Source organism: Arachis duranensis, chromosome 8 (genome assembly GCF_000817695.3).
Source record: "Arachis duranensis cultivar V14167 chromosome 8, aradu.V14167.gnm2.J7QH, whole genome shotgun sequence".
In the NCBI taxonomy this organism is placed as follows: Eukaryota; Viridiplantae; Streptophyta; class Magnoliopsida; order Fabales; family Fabaceae; genus Arachis; species Arachis duranensis.
The window spans coordinates 26,972,578-26,990,245 of NC_029779.3; the positions used below are offsets into that span (position 1 = coordinate 26,972,578).

Below are 17,668 nucleotides of genomic sequence, written 5' to 3' on the forward strand. Positions count from 1 at the left end.
CTTATAACTCAAACGACATAGTTTTTTTATATTTATCTAAAAGGTTGTGAATTCGGGTCTCTTTAACTTTAGTTAAAAAAAATCTCCTTAAATATCAATCCAGTCATAAATTAATTAGCATTAACTTATTATGTCTAAGACTAGTAATTTTAATTTGTTCAATCCAAGGCATAATGACGAATAATTTTACATTCTAAATAAAATCAGTTTAATAAAATTTTATTGAATCAAAGGTTATGTTTCATGTAAGATGAACTTGCTCTATCTACGATCATGAATATGAACAATGTTTACTTGTTTTTGTCAAAGAAAAGTTTTTAATTTTTTGTTATTAGGATCTCTTCCACCGCTAAGTGGAATAGATAATACATTGGTAATGAATTAGTCATTATATTAATGATAATAAAAATTTTATGATAGTAATAATTGACATTATAATAACTAGACTAAAATTCGCACGATGCATAGAAAAAAAATTTTATAGTATAAGTTTAATTAAAAATGTCATATTATTTATAAATTGATTAAATAATATATAAAGAAATATTAAATTTAAAAATATTGTACAAAGTATTAATTTTGTGATTTGTATATAATTCAATATAGTTATTCAAATAGAAAAAAATATAAAGTGAAATGCTATGTATTTAAAAAAAAGAAATAGGTATTTGATATTTTTATTTTTATTTTTTTAATCAAAAATAGGAAGACTCAAATCTGTGACCTCTTAGATGAATATAGAGAGACTCTGTCATTTAAATTATAACTCATTAGCAAAATAAGTATTTGATATTGTAATCATACAAAGTTATATATTCTTTTTTTGTTTTTGTTTTTATATTATTTGTAATTGACAGACTTATTAGTCTGTGGTATTTGTTTTATTTTTTTATTTTTGCTTTTTATTAAAGTTGTTTGTTTGTTCTTCCTCTCATATATTTTTGTAGAAATGAGATTTTTCTAAAATATTAACTTGTTTGAATTTTGTACTATCTTTTTTATTTTAGCTTTGTATATAAGTTTTTCATTTGAAGATGTCTCTTGGATTATTCTTCTATATTTTTTTGTAGTGTCTTGATTAATATGCGATTTTCGTCTAAAAATATTAGTATTTGTTTTAGTTTTTATACTTTTTTTAAGAAATAGAAACTTTATTTAAATAAACACTATAAATGATATTTTGAATAAGAGAACTTTTTTAGTATTATCTATTTTATTTATCAAAATAGAGTAACGGATCTTTAAAATTGCATAATAAATATAAGAATAGTAGTATATCTTTTTTATTTTGTAAAGGATTAAAAAATATTTCAAATAAAAATAGAAAGATTAAAAGGTAATTTAATTATATAAGATGTACTAATTGGCCACTTAAACTGAGCATAATATTAAAAAACTAAAAAACTAACAATGCATTTAGAGACTACAAAAGAAAACGGTAGACACCCTGGCGTAATTCGATGATCTTCGACCATCATAAATGCGAGCATGAAATAGAATTGTCAAACACGCATAACAAGAACCAGAATTTTGAATATACAGTGGCAGCAGAGAAAAGGCGTGTGACAACAAAAAGGTGGCGGTTGAATCACTATAATTAACAACAAGAAGAAAGAGATGGAGACACCGAACGAAGATGACAACAAAAGGGATTGGCAATGGCCGACCTGGAGACGTCGACAAAATTGTGGGCTACGTCGTCGGTGGTTTAGTGACTACGAAAATCCGAGTACCTTTCTCAAATCTAAACCTTCTAATATATAGATTATAATGACTAAAAAATATACATTACATAATTAATTAGTTATCTATTATATATGCATGAAACAATAAAATAAGAGTAATAAAATAAATTAGTTTTTTAAATTTATTTGGTCGAAAAGTTTAATTTTTAACAAATTTTAATTATTAAATTAGTTATTAAATTTTTATTTTGTTAGACAAATTAATTTTATTTTAAATTTTATTAAAAAGTTGGATAAATTAATCTCAATTGTTATTTGATAAAAAAATTAAACATCTTTATAGGCCAATAATCTAATATAAGGATTATTTTTTTAACAAAATCAAATTTTAAAAAATAAGAAGGGATGTGAAGGTGGATGAGAAACCTAGGAAACCAAAGAATAAAGTGATTTTTTTTAGTATTTTTTAGATTTGTTTAGTTTTTCTGTATAAATGATTGATTAAGATTTAAGGAGAGACAAAAAATTTTATTAAATGTGTTTTTGCTTTTATTTTTTATATTATTTAAATTTTAAAATGGTAAAATTAAACAATTCGATTAATTTAAAAGAATAATTTTTGTATAACATATAAAAAAGGATATTTAAGTCTTTTAAAAAATTAAATAAAAAAATAATTTTTATTTTTATTAAATTATAAGGATATTTTAGTAAAATTAGTGATATGATATATATATTTTTTAAAAAATCTAATGCTGACATGGAAAATAAATTCTACGTAACTTGTTGTTATTTATTTATATTTTAAACGTATTGGTACATATGAATTTATCATCGTACCGAAGCAAATATCAAAAAATATTGATTGAGACATGAACACGTAGAGAAAGAACCTTTGAATCAAAGGCAAGTTGGACTTGGAAGCTTGGATTAGATTCCATTTTATATTATCAGACAACTTTTAAGTATACCAATATTAGTGTTTTAGTCATTTTTAATCGGGAATTTTAATTATAAAAAAAATATATAATATATAATTAAGATTAACGATTAAAATTTATTGAAATATTGGTGTGTCGGTATATTTGAAATTTAAAAGCTTTCTTATGTTATCATTTTTGGGATTTCTCAGAGTTTCTAATTTCTATGCATGAATATGGTTTAGACTTTTTTTTGTCAAGTAGATTGGACAACTTCCAATCCTAAACATTACACCCATGCACCACACACTCATACACATTACATGAGAATTTAAACCCAGTACAACTCTAAGTGAGGCAACAAAGTTGCTATTTGACCCAAATTTCGGCTGCATAGTTAAGACTTAAGAGCTAAATGGATCACATGACCTAACTATAATATATAAGCCCATGAGGATATACTGTCAGGCCCATAACTTCGAAAAGCTTTAATATATGGGCCCTACTAAAAGGCTTATGGGCCAATAAACTCTTTGTAGTCCAGACTCAAAAAGATTAACTCAGCAAATATAACACCCTAACTATATGTTTTCGACTGCGCCATTCTGATAGCTTGGAAATTACGACGACTTTTAAAATACTTAATACTAAAATAGTGAGCCTGTTTTAAACTTAAAACCGAATATTCAGAATTTCTATCCATACATTATAGTACAAATTACACTACTTACAAATAGTACATATATATAAACTTCACGTAACAAAACTCCTATAGCTCTTGCAAAGGTTACAATAATAATGGCAAAGGAAGAGTAATAATAACTAAACTAAAACATCTTCTATCACATAAGTTAAACTCAACTACTCTTTATAAACTTCTTCGTCCGTTTCCTGAAAAGAGAAGTTTGTAGGGGGTGAGAACCTAACCACATGGTCTCACCACAGAGTTTCAGAATTGTCATAAGAAGATACTTAGTAAGAAAACTATTTTCAAATTCAGTGATTTTCGTTGTCTTATGAATCTTTTAATAACCAAGGGTTAATCACTCAAAACCTTTTCAAAGAAACAATATTTAATTTTTCAGAAATCCAAAACATTTCTTTTCTTATAAAAAAATCTTAATTAGTTTCTAGGCGGTATGAATAACCAACCTGTTTCAGGCATAGGTTCATTAAGTCTATGCTGAACGAACTTGATTTTTCATACCTTACTAATCTCTCAATCAGAAACCAATCAAATCAGAAACCGATTACGGCCTTTAGCCATCACATAATCAATCAACACAATCATTATCTCATCATCAATACTTAATCTCAAGAGTACCACATCAAGAACAAACATAGGCAAAATAAACAAGAAAAACACATGTATAGATAACAATTATATCAAATAGATCAGATAGTAATTAATAACAGTTTAGCAATTAGGCAAATCAAAACAAATTCAAACCCAAACAAAGCATACAAATGCATATGATAAATACATATCCTATGGCTATTGATATCAACTGTCGGTTACGTAGCCATCCCGACATGTTCTCAAGCTCAAAAATACACCATGGGAAAAAATTCCCAAACTGACATGGGGAAAGAACGCCCCAAGCTCAATAATATCCATGGGACGAATCCCAAACTGACATGGGGAGAAGAGACAACACCCCAAGCTGACATGGGAAAAACAATACCCCAAGCTGACATGGGAGAAACAACACCCCAAACTCAATATATTCAATCATTTCTCATAATTATCAGTTTCATTTCCGATACCAATTCATATCTCATCTCATCATTCTCAATTTTACTTAACTCACTGATCATACAATTATTCAAAAATCATAAAAATCAACCTTCACTCTCATACTCATTCTCATCATCCCACTTGTTACTTTCTTCAATAATTCAGATTCAAAATATAATTCATTCTTTCCTAAATAAGTCAAGCACCAAACGTAAACTTTTTATTCATAATTCTCAAAAATCAAATTATAGAATCCTTGAAAATCTAAGTCTTTCTAAATAACCATTTTTAAACAAAGTCTCCAATTTTTTTATAAAAATTTGGGCAGCATCTCTTCTAAAATTTGGACTATGCCACCCTTGCGGGTCCCATCAAAACCAAATTTTTCAGCCCAATCTCAACTAGTTTTCAATATCAAATCCTTTCCAAAATTAAACCAATCAATTCCTCAAACCCCTTTCGAATCATTTCAAAAATAGCAAATTATTCTCAATGAACAAACCGTTATCAAATATCAAATCTTTTTCAAATTATTTTTAAATCAAATTCTGAAATCAAATCGGGTTCAATATCAAATCAAATTTTAATATTAAATCTTTTATAAAATCAAAACACTTCCAAAATACACCCAAGGACTACTTCGCTTCCCAGAATCCAGACGCCTAGCGAGGAGCCTCTAGACCTTTATCTGAAAAACAACAATACAATATGGAATGAGAACTGGAGGTTCTCAGCATGGTAAAAGTGCCATGCGCATAATAAATAAGGTCCTGAGAATGCCATAGGTAATCCTAGAACTCCGTTATACAATTATCCAACTTAATACTAAACAGAAGCTATAAACAGGGGTAGGTATTCTAAATCTATCTAACTTACTCAATTTAAATCCTAATCTAACACCAAACCATTTCTCCTATTCCTCATTTTCCTCCATCAATAATAATGTAACAGAAACAAGCAACCAAACAAGTTCACGCACAAGTAATAAGCAGATAGTACAAATAGTAAGTATAACAGATAGCAGATGATATATATCAATTAGGCATACCCAGAAAATGCATAGCAATCAAAACAAACAAATGCATATGATGCATGCCTGTCCTATGGCTGATGGGGCTCATCTGTCCATTATCCAGCCAACCCGACAAGTCCGAAAACCTTAGACTGTCCTCCGTCGTGCATCCCCAAGAGTCTATGTATAGAGTTCACATTCAATCATCATATAAATCACTCAATGAGGGTTATCCATACCCGGGAATTTATACGTGCCCGGTCACCCTTACACGTAGGGTTAACAGAGTATCGAGAATCAACCTAGAACACGTGGTTGCGAGCCACAGTTTTTACCCAGAGAAACTCGTATCTCAGATATCATTATTCATAAGCCATTTCATAGTCACAATAATTATTTAATCATTCATCAAGCCATTGCATGTTAACTCCTTTTATTAACAACCTCCCTTTCACATTTTTCATCATCATTCCCTTATAATCCATCTTGGTTACCCTTTTCGGGTCCTGACCAAACTATTTATCAAACTCTTCTCAATCTTATTAATATCAAAAAATCTTAAAATCAACCCAACTCTAACATTAAATCAATCACATCACACGAAGATTAAACTTTAACCTCTCGAACCCATGACTATCACTAAGACATCCTCGACACTCTATTTTCTTTTCTGTTTTTAATATAACAAATGAACTCGGAATTGTGCAAACTTTATGTCCAGGCGTTTATCTTGAAATAAGCTTTCTAACAAATCAAATATCATAATTTTTTGATTTCTCTAGCCTCAGGAATAAAGGAAAAACCGTGACTACTCTGCAGTGCATAAAAGCAGAAAAACAGCAGCAGCATGTGATATTCAAAATTTAATATAAAATCTAAGTTAAATCCAATGACTTTAAAAATTAATGTAGTTAAACTATACTTATCCAGGTTTCTTTCTCAATTGGTTCTGAGTTAATACAATTTTTAATGAAGAAGTTACATTACCTGGAAGTTAAGTAAAAATGAGTCAAAATCTCTTTTAGAAACCAACAAGCTTAGTACCTTTCAATTTGAATAACTTTTATTACAAAACTCCTATTAAGCTAAATTTTGGTTTGGAAACTTCTAACTCATCCAAAAACAAGTGTGTCTTGGTTGCAACCCAATTGCTATTCAATTATAAGAGTTACAGGCATTGGAAGTTGACGCATAGCTTGCTGAAATCTGTTTCTTTTCAGCTTTGACCACCAATATTCAAAAATTCACAACTCCCAACCCTCAACTCTTAAAATTCTGAAGTTTTGAAGCAATAAAAAAAGTTAATCAAATTTTATAACAAAATTGATTTTGCTCCAAAACTCAACTCGTAGAAGTTGCAGCAAGACAAACAAGTTGCTGCCCTGTTTGACCTTTTCTGCTGCAGGACAGATTTAATAATCTAACTTTAAAAATTTGTCATAAATTGTATATTTAACAAAAAGGTCCCAAATTTTTCACTTTAGTTTCTTATATTCCCAAGTTTAGTCTAAACTTAGTCTCATGTAATTCTGATTATTACATAATTAGTTACAGCATATGTAATACCACCACAACACAACTCTACATCCTTATTAACAAACACCAATCATAATCCATCATAAATAAATATAAGAGCACACCATTGATAACTTCCACACCTCATACTTCCAATATATATCCATTAACAAATCTATTCCAACAACATTACAAGGCTAATCATTAAATACAACAAACAATTCAACTTATCCTATGGTTCCTCTAACCTGAGTTTTCACAACACCGTAAATATTAAACATGCGAAACTTAAACCATACCTTGGCCGATCACTTAATTCACCCAAGGCAGCCTCTCAACACAAAATTACAGCCCCTCCAAGCTCAATCAAACAGCCCCAAAGCAAGCCTTGTCACCAACAAAGCTCCAAGTAATCCAAATTCAAGTCCAATGCATAAACACCCTCTCAAACTACACCTAATACACATATATATGTTCTAATTCAGTTTTCTATTATAAAAAACAAGATTGAGCTAGGGTTAGGGTGTTCTTACCATACCCATATGCTCAATAGCTTGAGCCCACAAGTTTCGGAAGCTAACTTGAACATAGAACATAAAAATTGAACAAGATTCACCATAGGTTTTCAAGTTTACCAAAGAAAGAGGGATAGGAATTATGAACTTAATAGGAGGCTTACCAGTGAAATTATTTGGATAGAAAGGTAGAGCTCGACGTGCTGAGCGCGTGGCCGCGAACAGTGCAGCGATCGGAGCCCGGACGGAGGAGTTATGGTAGTGAGAAGGAAAGGTGAGGGTTAGGTTTCTTCTCCTCCCCCTTTATTGTGTGTTTCGCTGCTTTTGTGAAATGGAGAAGATGAAGCTGCTACTTCATTTATGTTATGGGTCTGGTTGGACCAACGGACCCGATTTGGGCTCCGGTTCAACCGGTTCGGCCCTTTCGGTCCGATTTTGGGCCAAATTTTTGAAATTGGTATCAAAATTTTCGTTTCGACGAGCTCTATCCTATTTTGATATTAGTTTTGCATTTTTAGCTTTCCTAATAAAAATTCAATTAATTAGCTAATAATTTACCGATTTTAGGGAGGTTTACATCCTACCCACCTAATTAAGAATTTTGTCCTCAAAATTCAGAGTGAGCTACCTAAAAAGAGGTGTGGGTAGTCCTTTCGCATCTCTGATTCATGCTCCCAGGTATGTTCTTTAATACCAGCCTGACTCCAAGCTACTTTCACCAAAGAAAATTCCTTTCCATGGAGACGTTTGGTTCTGGTATCATCAATCCTAATCGGAGTTACTGGAAGCATCAGGTCTTCTCTTACTTGGACTGATTTTGGCTCTAGGACATGACTAGGATCAAAAGTGTATTTATGAAGCTGCGACACGTGGAACACGTCATGCAGGTTCGAAAGATGTGGTGGTAACGCGATCCTATACGCCACTGGTCCAATTCTCTTCAGGATTTCGAATGGCCCAATTTAACGGGGATTTAACTTCTTGGTTTTGATGGACCTCCCTATTCCAGTGGTCGGAGTAACCTTCAAGAAGACGTGTTCTCCTTCCTCAAATTCTAAGGGCTTTCGTCTTCGGTCAGCATAACTCTTCTGACGGCTTTGAGCTTCAAGCATTCGACTCCGAATTCTCTTTATTTGCTCAGTGGTTTCACTTACCATTTCCGTGCCTATCAAGCTCTTTTTTCCTGCTTCGTACCAACATAATAGAGACTGTCATTTTCTTCCATATAAAGCCTCATATGGAGCCATTCCAATACTTGCATGATAGCTATTGTTATAAGCAAATTCTACCAGAGGCATATATCGATCCCAGCTCACTGGTTGATCCAAAACACAAGCTCTTAGCATGTCTTCCAAGGTTTGGATTGTTCTTTTTGATTGGCCATCTGTCTGAGGATGATAGGCAGTGCTTAGGCTTAATTGAGTGCTAAAAGCTCACTGAAAAGTACCCCAGAACTGTGATGTAAAGCGAGGATCTCTATCAGACACAATGGTGGAAGGTACGCCATGTAACCTCACAATCTCCTTTATGTATAAGCGCGCCAACTCCTCCATAGAACAACTTATCCGAATAGGCAGAAAATGAGCTGACTTGGTCAATCGGTCTATAACCACCCAAATGGCATCACAACCTGTGCGAGTCCTTGGTAAGCCCAATACAAAATTCATAGCAATGCTCTCCCATTTCCACTGTGGGATTTCCAAAGGTTGAAGGGTTCTTGCTGGCCTTTGGTGTTCAATCTTGACTTTTTGACAAGTTAGGCATTTGGAAACATGTAATGCCACATCATTTTTCATTCCTGGCCACTAGAACATCGTCTTTAAGTCTTGGTACATCTTAGTGCTTCCAGGATGAATGGAGAAACCGCTCCTATGAGCTTCCTCCAATATGCTCTGTCACAAATTCCCGATATCTGGCACGATTATCCGGCCCTTGAACCTCCACAATCCATCTTTATCTTCTGACAGTCTCCATTGCTTGCGTCTCTCAATCACCGGCAAAATCTTATACAATTCTTGGTCATTCTGATGAGCCCTTATCAGTTCGGCCATGAAGTTACTTGAGATCTATAACTAGCTTAGGCATAAAGTCCCAAACTCCTCTCTGATTCCCAGTTTCAATCATTGGAAGGCTCTCAACAACTCTTCCTCTCTTAGCATCATCCAAGCAGCAGATAGGGATTTCCTACTCAAGGCATCTGCCACTACATTTGCCTTTTCCGGATGATAGTTTAGCTCGAAGTCATAATCCTTCAGGAGTTCCATCCACCTCCTCTGACACATATTCAATTCTTTTTGCTCAAATAGGTACTTTAGACTTTTATGGTCCGAGAAGACTTGAAATTTCACTCCATAAAGATAATGCCTCCAAATCTTCAAGGCAAAGACAATGGCTTCAAGTTTCAAATCATGAGTTGGATAGTTTCTTTCATGTGGCCTTAACTGACGTGAGGCATAAGCTACAACCTTATGATGCTGCATCAACACGCATCCTAAACCTTTCAAGGACGCATCACAGTACACCTCGAATGGTTCTCTTGGCTCAGGTAACACTAATACAGGGGCGGTAGTCAATCTCTGCTTTAAGGCAAGGAAACTCTCTTCGTACTCAGGAGTCCACACAAAAGGAACATTCTTCCTGGTCAGCTTAGTCAAGGGTAAAGCGAGCTGTGAAAACCCTTTAATGAACCTCCGATAATAACCCGCCAAGCCTAAGAAACTCCTGATTTCCGTCACTGAAGTTGGCCGATCCCAATTCATCACCGCCTCAACCTTAGCAGGATCCACTGCTATTCCTCGCTTCCTCACCACACGACCAATAAATTTTACCTCAGACTTCCAAAACTCACACTTGGATAGCTTGGCATACATCTTCCTATTCTTCAAAATTTGTAGCACTGTTCACAGGTGTTCTGCATGCTCATCCTCGGTCTTAGAATAGATAAGAATGTCGTCAATAAACACAACAACAAATTTATCCAGATATGGACAGAAAATTCTGTTCATGTAATCCATGAATATCGCCGGAGCATTAGTCAGTCCGAAGGACATCATGGTATACTCGTAGTGGCCATATCGCGTTCAGAAGGCAGTCTTTGGGATATCCTCATCTCTAACCCTTATCTCGTGGTATGCAGATTGTAGATCAATCTTGGAGAATACGCCGGCTCCCTGTAATTGGTCCATCAGGTCATCAATCCTTGGCAACAGATATTTATTCTTCACTGTAACCTTATTCAGCTACCTATAGTCAACACATAAGCGCATGGTTCCATCTTTCTTCTTCACCAATAATACTGGCGCACCCCACATAGATACACTTGGTCGGATAAAATTCTTACCCAACAGATCCTCCAGTTGAGACTTCAATTCCGCCATTTCTAGAGGCGACATCTTGTAAGGAGCACTCGAGATTGGTCTGACCCCAGGTACTAAATCAATAGCAAACTCAACTTTCCTTTTTGGTGGAAATTCATCAATATCATTAGGGAACACCTCCGAAAACTCACACACAACCGGGATTTGTTCCAACTTCTGATCATCACCCGAAACACCCGCAGCTAACAACAATATCCTCTGACATTCGGCTCCAAAACAGTTCACCGTCATGGAACTCAAGTAGTAGTTATTCACTACAACCGGCCCTTCAGTGCCTTCAGGCATGAAATACACTGTTTTCGCCGAGCAATCTAGTAGAACGCGGTTCTTGGATAACCAGTCCAATCCCAGAATGAGATCGAGACCAGTCATCGGCAAACAAATTAAGTTATGCACGAAATCACGCCCTTATACTCGAAAAGGAACTTGGGGGCACCCTAATCTAGTCACCATAGCCTCGTGGGTAGCATTATATACCTTTAAATCATACCCCAACACTATTATTTTCAATCCTAGCTCATCAGCCTTCTCAAATGCAATAAAAGTATGTGAAGCCCCAGAATCAAACAAAGCATTCAAAGTTTTATCCGCCATTTCACAGTTACCTCTGATCAATGCCTCAGACCCCTTAGTGCCTACTGAAGAAGTAGTGTATACCCTTCTTGGTTGTTGCACTCTGCCTGTCTCATGCCTCTTTTTCTCTGGGCAACTACTAGCCAAGTATCCCGGCTACCCACAAGAGTAACAGACCCCAGTCCCAAATCTGCATGGCCCTGAATGATACTTTCCACATCTGTGGCAACTCATATCCTGTTGTGGCTGCTTACCCTATCTCCTTCCCTGATTAGCATTGGTATTAGGCCTCCTAGAGTTGCCTTGCCCCTGATTGTTCTGAGGGACAAAGCCACCATGCTTGAACTGTCTGCCTCTGGGTGCAAAGTTTCTCCCTGTGGCCCTCTAGAATGGCATCCTCAGACTCCCTTTTTCTGCTGCAGCCCTTCTGACACAATCCTCTGCCACCCTGGTCCTTTTCACCAGCTCAGAAAACACCCGAATATGCATAGGTGCCACAAAGCTCTGAATGTCACTCCTAAGGCCTCCTTCATACTTTATGCATTTCCACTCAGCATAGTCCTCAGGAGCTCCCTGACAGATTTGTGAGAAGTGGCACAATTCCTCAAACTTACTGGTGTACTCAGTAATAGTCATTTGGCCCTGTTTAAGTTGAAACAGTTTGAGCTCTTTGGCATTTCCGACTGAGGTGGGAAAATATTTCTTATAAAATTCATCTCAGAACAACTCCCAAGAGATCACAATCCCGTCAGGCTGCAGAATACGCCTCATGCCCTGCCACCAGTGCTGAGCTTCACCATGCAACTGGTAGGTCCCAAACTTAACCCACTGCTCATCCAGAACTTGTTGGGCCTGTAATGCTCGCTCAATGGCCTGTATCCAGTTATCAGCATCGATCGGATTCGAGGTCCCTCTGAAAGTTGGAGGGTGAACCTTTAAGAAGGTAGAGAGCGTCATTGGACCATTATCACCATTATCGCCATTATTCCCATTATTAATTTGGTTTCCCAGGGCTTCAGCTGTCGCTTACATTGCTGCTGCCATGTTGCCTAATGCAGCCATGAAGTCTATAGGATTAGGAGTGTTTCCTGATGCCTCAAGCATGGCATTGCCTATTCAGCCTCTACCTCGCCCGCGTCCGCGTCCGCGAGTAGACATCTGGTCTCTATACACACCAAATAAGTGATATCAAGTTGATCAGTCTCAATATCTCAAGTTCAGTGTTTTAAGTCCCAAATGCATGCTCATGAATGTTTATGCCACTTATATCAGTTAGATATCCTAATAGCACATAAACACATACACAAAGAATGCACAAAAGCACAATCAGTCCGTCCTCAGGCTCTATAGGAACGAACTGCTCTGATACCATAATGTAACACCCTACTACACAATGTTTTATGCTTAAGTCGTAGAACAGAGGTAGTGTGGTATTACAGACCTCTAAGCAGTAAAAATATACATATAATACTGAAAGAAATAACATACTAGGAGCCTTGAAACAAACGGATAAACAAAAGTTGCAAAATGAAAAGCGCAACGCTCAAGGAATAAGATTTCTTACGTGCTAAGAAACCTAATAGGAACACGATAGGAATTGGCAAAAGAATAAGGAGAAGCCAAGGAAACAGCTTAACTAGCCCCCTAACTCAGCCTGCGAAGCTAAGGCTGGCCGGAGGATGTATATATACATATAAACATATATAGATATCCCCAAAATACATCAAAATATCAAAGTAAATTCCTAACTCTCCCTCAACCTCTAAGAGGAGCAGCATACACAAGTTACTTGGAGAGTAAGCTAGGCATATATATACATATATACAACCAGAAACCAAAATACACACAAGAACTACTTCGCTTCCCAGAATCCAGACGCCTAGCGAGGAGCCTCTCGACCTGCATCTGAAAAACAACAATACAATATATAATGAGAACCGGAGGTTCTCAGCATAGTAAAAGTGCCACGCGCAAAATAAATAAGGTCCTGAGAATGCCATAGGCAATCCTAGAACTCCGTTATACAATTATCCAACTTAATACTAAACAGAAGCTATAAACAGCGGTAGGTATTCAGAAATATATCTAACTTACTCAATTTCAATCCTAATCTAACACCAAACCATTTCTCCAATTCCTCCTTTTCCTCCATCAATCATAATGCAACAGAAACAAGCAACCAAACAAGTTCACGCACAAGTAATGAGCAGATAGTACAAATAGCAAGTATAACAGATAGCAGGTGATATATATCAATTAGGCATACTCTGAAAATACATAGCAATCAAAACAAACAAATGCATATGATGCATGCCTATCATATGGCTGATGGGGCCCATATGTCGGTTATCCAGCCAACCCGACAAGTCCGAAAACCTTAGACTGTCTCCCGTCGCGCATCCCCAAGAGTCTATGCATAGAGTTCACATTCAATCATCATATAAATCACTCAATGGGGGTTATCCATACCCGGACATTTATACGTACCCGGTCACCCTTACGACGTAGGGTTAACAGAGTATCAAGAATCAACCTAGAACACGTGGTGGCGAGCCACGATTTTTACCCAGGGAAACTCGTATCTCAGATATCATCATTCATAAGCCATTTCATAGTCACAATCATTATTTAATCATTCATCAAGCCATGGCATGTTAACTCCTTTTATTAACAACCTCCCTTTCACATTTTTCATCATCATTCCCTTATAATTCATCTTGATTACCCTTTCCGGGTCCTGACCAAATTATTTATCAAACTCTTCTCAACCTTCTTAATATCAAATAATCTTAAAATCAACTCAACTCTAACATTAAATCAATCACATCACACGAAGATTAAACTTTAACCTCTCGAACCCATGACTATCACTAAGACATCCTCGACACTCTATTTTCTTTTCTGTTTTTAATATAACAAATGAACTCGAAATTGTGCAAACTTTATGTCCAGGCGTTCATCTTGAAATAAGATTTATAACAAACTAAGGATCATAATTTTCTGATTTCTCTAGCCTCAGGAATAAAGGAAAAACCGTGACTGTTCTGCAGTGCATAAAACTAAAAAAACACCAGCAGCATGTGATATTCAAAATTCAATATAAAATCCAAGTTAAATCCAATGACTTTAAAAATTAAGTAGTTAAACTTTACTTATCCAGATTTCTTTTTCAATTAGTTTTGAGTTAATACCATTTTTAATGAAGAAGTTACATTACCTGAAAGTTAAGTAAAAATGAGTCAAAATCTGTTTTAGAAACCAACAAGCTTAGTACCTTTCAATTTGAATAACTTTTATTACAAAACTCCAATTAAGCTAAATTTTGATTTGGAAACTCCTAGATCATCCAAAAACAAGTGTGTCTTGGTTGCAACCCAATTGCTATTCAATTCTAAGAGTTACAGGCATTGGAAGTTGATGCATAGCTTGCTGAAATCTATTTTTTTTCAGCTTTGACCACCAATATTCAAAAATTCACAACTCCCAATCCTCAACTCTTAAAATTATGAAGTTTTAGAGCAATAAAGCAAGTTAATCAAATTTTATAACAAAATTAATTTCACTCCAAAACTCAACTCGTAGAAGTCGCAGCAAGACAAGCAAGTTGCTGCCTTGTTTGACCTTTTTGCTGTAGGACAGATTTAACAATCTAACTTTAAAAATTTGCCATAAATAAATATAAGAGCACACTATTAATAACTTTCACATCTCATACTTCCAATATATATCCATTAACAAATTTATTCCAACACATTACAAGGCTAATCATTAAATACAACAAACAATTCAACTTATCCTATGGTTCCTCTAACCTAAGTTTTCACAACACCGTAAATATTAAACGTGCGAAACTTAAACCATACCTTGGCCGATCACTTAATTCACCCAAGGCAGCCTCTCAACACAAAATCATAGCCCCTCCAAGCTCAATCAAATAGCCCCAAAGCAAGCCTTGTCACCAACAAAGCTCCAAGTAATCCAAATTCAAGTCCAATGCATAAACACCCTCTTAAACTACACCTAATACACATATATATGTTCTAATTCAGTTTTCTATTATCAAAAACAAGATTGAGCTAGGATTAGGGTATTCTTACCATACCCATATGCTCAATAGCTTGAGCCCACAAGTTCCGGAAGCTAACTTGAACCCAAAACATAGAAATTGGACAAGATTCACCATAGGTTTTCAAGTTTACCAAAGAAAGAGGGATAGGAATTCTGAACTTAATAGGAGGCTTACCAGTGAAATTGTTCGGATAGAAAGGTAGAGCTCGACGCGTTGAGCGCCTGGCCATGAACAGAGCGGCGATAGGAGCCCGGACGGAGGAGTTATGGTGGTGAGAAGGAAAGGTGAGGGTTAGGTTTCTTCTCCTCCCCCCTTACTGTGTGTTTCGCTGCTTTTGTGAAATGGAGAAGATGAAGCTGCTGCTTCATTTATGTTATGGGTCCGGTTGGACCAACAGGCCCGATTTGGGCCCTGGTTCAACCGGTTCGGCCCTTTCGGTCCGATTTTGGGCCAAATTTTCGAAATTGGTATCAAAATTTTCGTTTCGATGAGCTCTATCCTATTTTGATATTAGTTTTGTATTTTTAGCTTTCCTAATTAAAATTTAATTTATTAGCTAATAATTTACCAATTTTAGCGGGGTTTACATAATAGATCATAAATAATTAATTAATAACTTTTCAAAATTAGGGGTCTTACATCCTACCCCACTTATAAAAATTTTCGTCCTCGAAAATTAAGTTAATACACAAAATACTAAAATAGTTTTGAATACTTTACTTTGGTATACTAAAATAGTTTCGCTTTGGTGGCTTGTGGCATTTTAATTGACTTGATTAAGATATACATGCTTGTGCTTGTTGATGTATTCAATGAAGTATTGACCAAAATTTTTCATTACAGCAAAACAGAACAAGAAAATGGCAACAATGAAGGAGAAGCCGCATTATAACGTAAGAAGATTAAATATATTTATCAACTTTCATTCGAATAATATCTATTTTGTATTATAAATATATATTCACATTCTGTTTCAAAACTTACAAAAAACTCATTATTGCAAATGCCAAACAAAGGCAATAGCAACAGTGTACAGGAAAATGAGTCAAGAAAAGAAAGATATAGTGGAAGAAATGGGATTTGGTGTATTGGAAAATGTTCCGGAAATGAATGTTTCTAATACCCTGTTGAAAGAATCGCTTGATCGCTTTGATGAAGAGAAAGGATGCCTGAAAACTCTCCAGGGAAAAATATACATAACTCCTCGAAAAGTAGCAGCTGCCCTCGGCATAACCAACGGAGGTAATATATTTTCCACTTATTGCTTATTTTCAGTTCATTGGTGTCTAGAAAATTAAACTGACCATTTTTTATTGATTTTTGCTATTAAAATATTATAGGGAATCATTTTTCTGATAAGGTTGATTACAACAACCTGAATCTAGCAGACAAGGAATGTGCTGGATATGAGTGTAGAAGGAGAGGAGAACCGAAAAAAATTCACGAGAATTTTTATTGTGTTCATACAAAAATGTTTCTTTCTCCCCACAACGGCAAGTGTGGCCTCCCCAATCCATAAGCCACCAATTTTTCATGTGGACAACATTCGGGAATGGGATTAGACAAAACATGTGCTTAACTTCTTGATGAAAGGAGTTGAAAACAAGAGAAAGGAGAAGAAACAGTCTGTTGATGGCTGTGTTTTTGTATTAATGTTGATATACTTCTATGAAACCAAATTTTCCCATCCGTTTGCACTTGATGCTCCCCTGCACTGTAGATCACCCATTAGACAAGGCAAATGATCCTTGAACGGATTTCATCTGAAACAATAGAATCATTGATAAATACTCTACTAAAATTCTCCCCAAAAAATTGCTTTCAAATGCTTTTAAAATACTCTACTAACTAAATAAACTTTTATTTTAAAATTAAGAATTATTTTTTTTGATTTCAAAAGGTTAAGCATTATATTAAAGGGAACATGGTTATGTAGGGTGGGATGATGTTGGCAATTCTAGAGTACAACGTTTGTACTTTAGCACTTCCGATTATTTCAGTGTTGCAAACCCACCTAAGATTTTTTGTTTTCAATGATTTATTTATTGTTTTAAAAAATGTTATATGTTATGTAAATATTAAAAGATTTAGTCAATATAAAAAATATATATTTATTTAAATAATTTATTTTAGTGTGCATCTAAATAATGATTTTATTTTATTTTCTATTGAGTTCATTATTTTTAATATGTTGTTAGTAAAAAATATTTTAATATTTATTTTTCTACTAAATCTTATTTTCTTCTCTCTTTCTTTCTTTCTTT

General features: G+C 35.0%; 1 protein-coding gene across 1 annotated transcript; it reads right to left on the reverse strand.

The window, feature by feature from the left end:
- Positions 1–11,719: 11,719 nt before the first annotated feature.
- On the reverse strand, positions 11,720–12,292 carry LOC127741229 (uncharacterized). The gene is made up of 2 exons (XM_052253303.1): positions 12,100–12,292; positions 11,720–12,018 (listed from the first exon to the last, which is right to left on the reverse strand). Exons 1-2 carry the CDS (start codon positions 12,290–12,292, stop codon positions 11,720–11,722), a joined length of 492 nt encoding a protein of 163 aa, XP_052109263.1.
- Between the last annotated feature and the right edge of the window lie 5,376 nt (positions 12,293–17,668).

Bases quoted from the DNA above. Each gene is read 5' to 3' on its own strand.
- LOC127741229 (XM_052253303.1), bottom strand. From the start codon at position 12,292: ATGACGCTCTCTACCTTCTTAAAGGTTCACCCTCCAACTTTCAGAGGG. The intron at 12,019-12,099 runs GTATTCTGCAGC...TTCCCACCTCAG, and splicing joins CTGGTGGCAGGGCATGAGGC to TCGGAAATGCCAAAGAGCTC.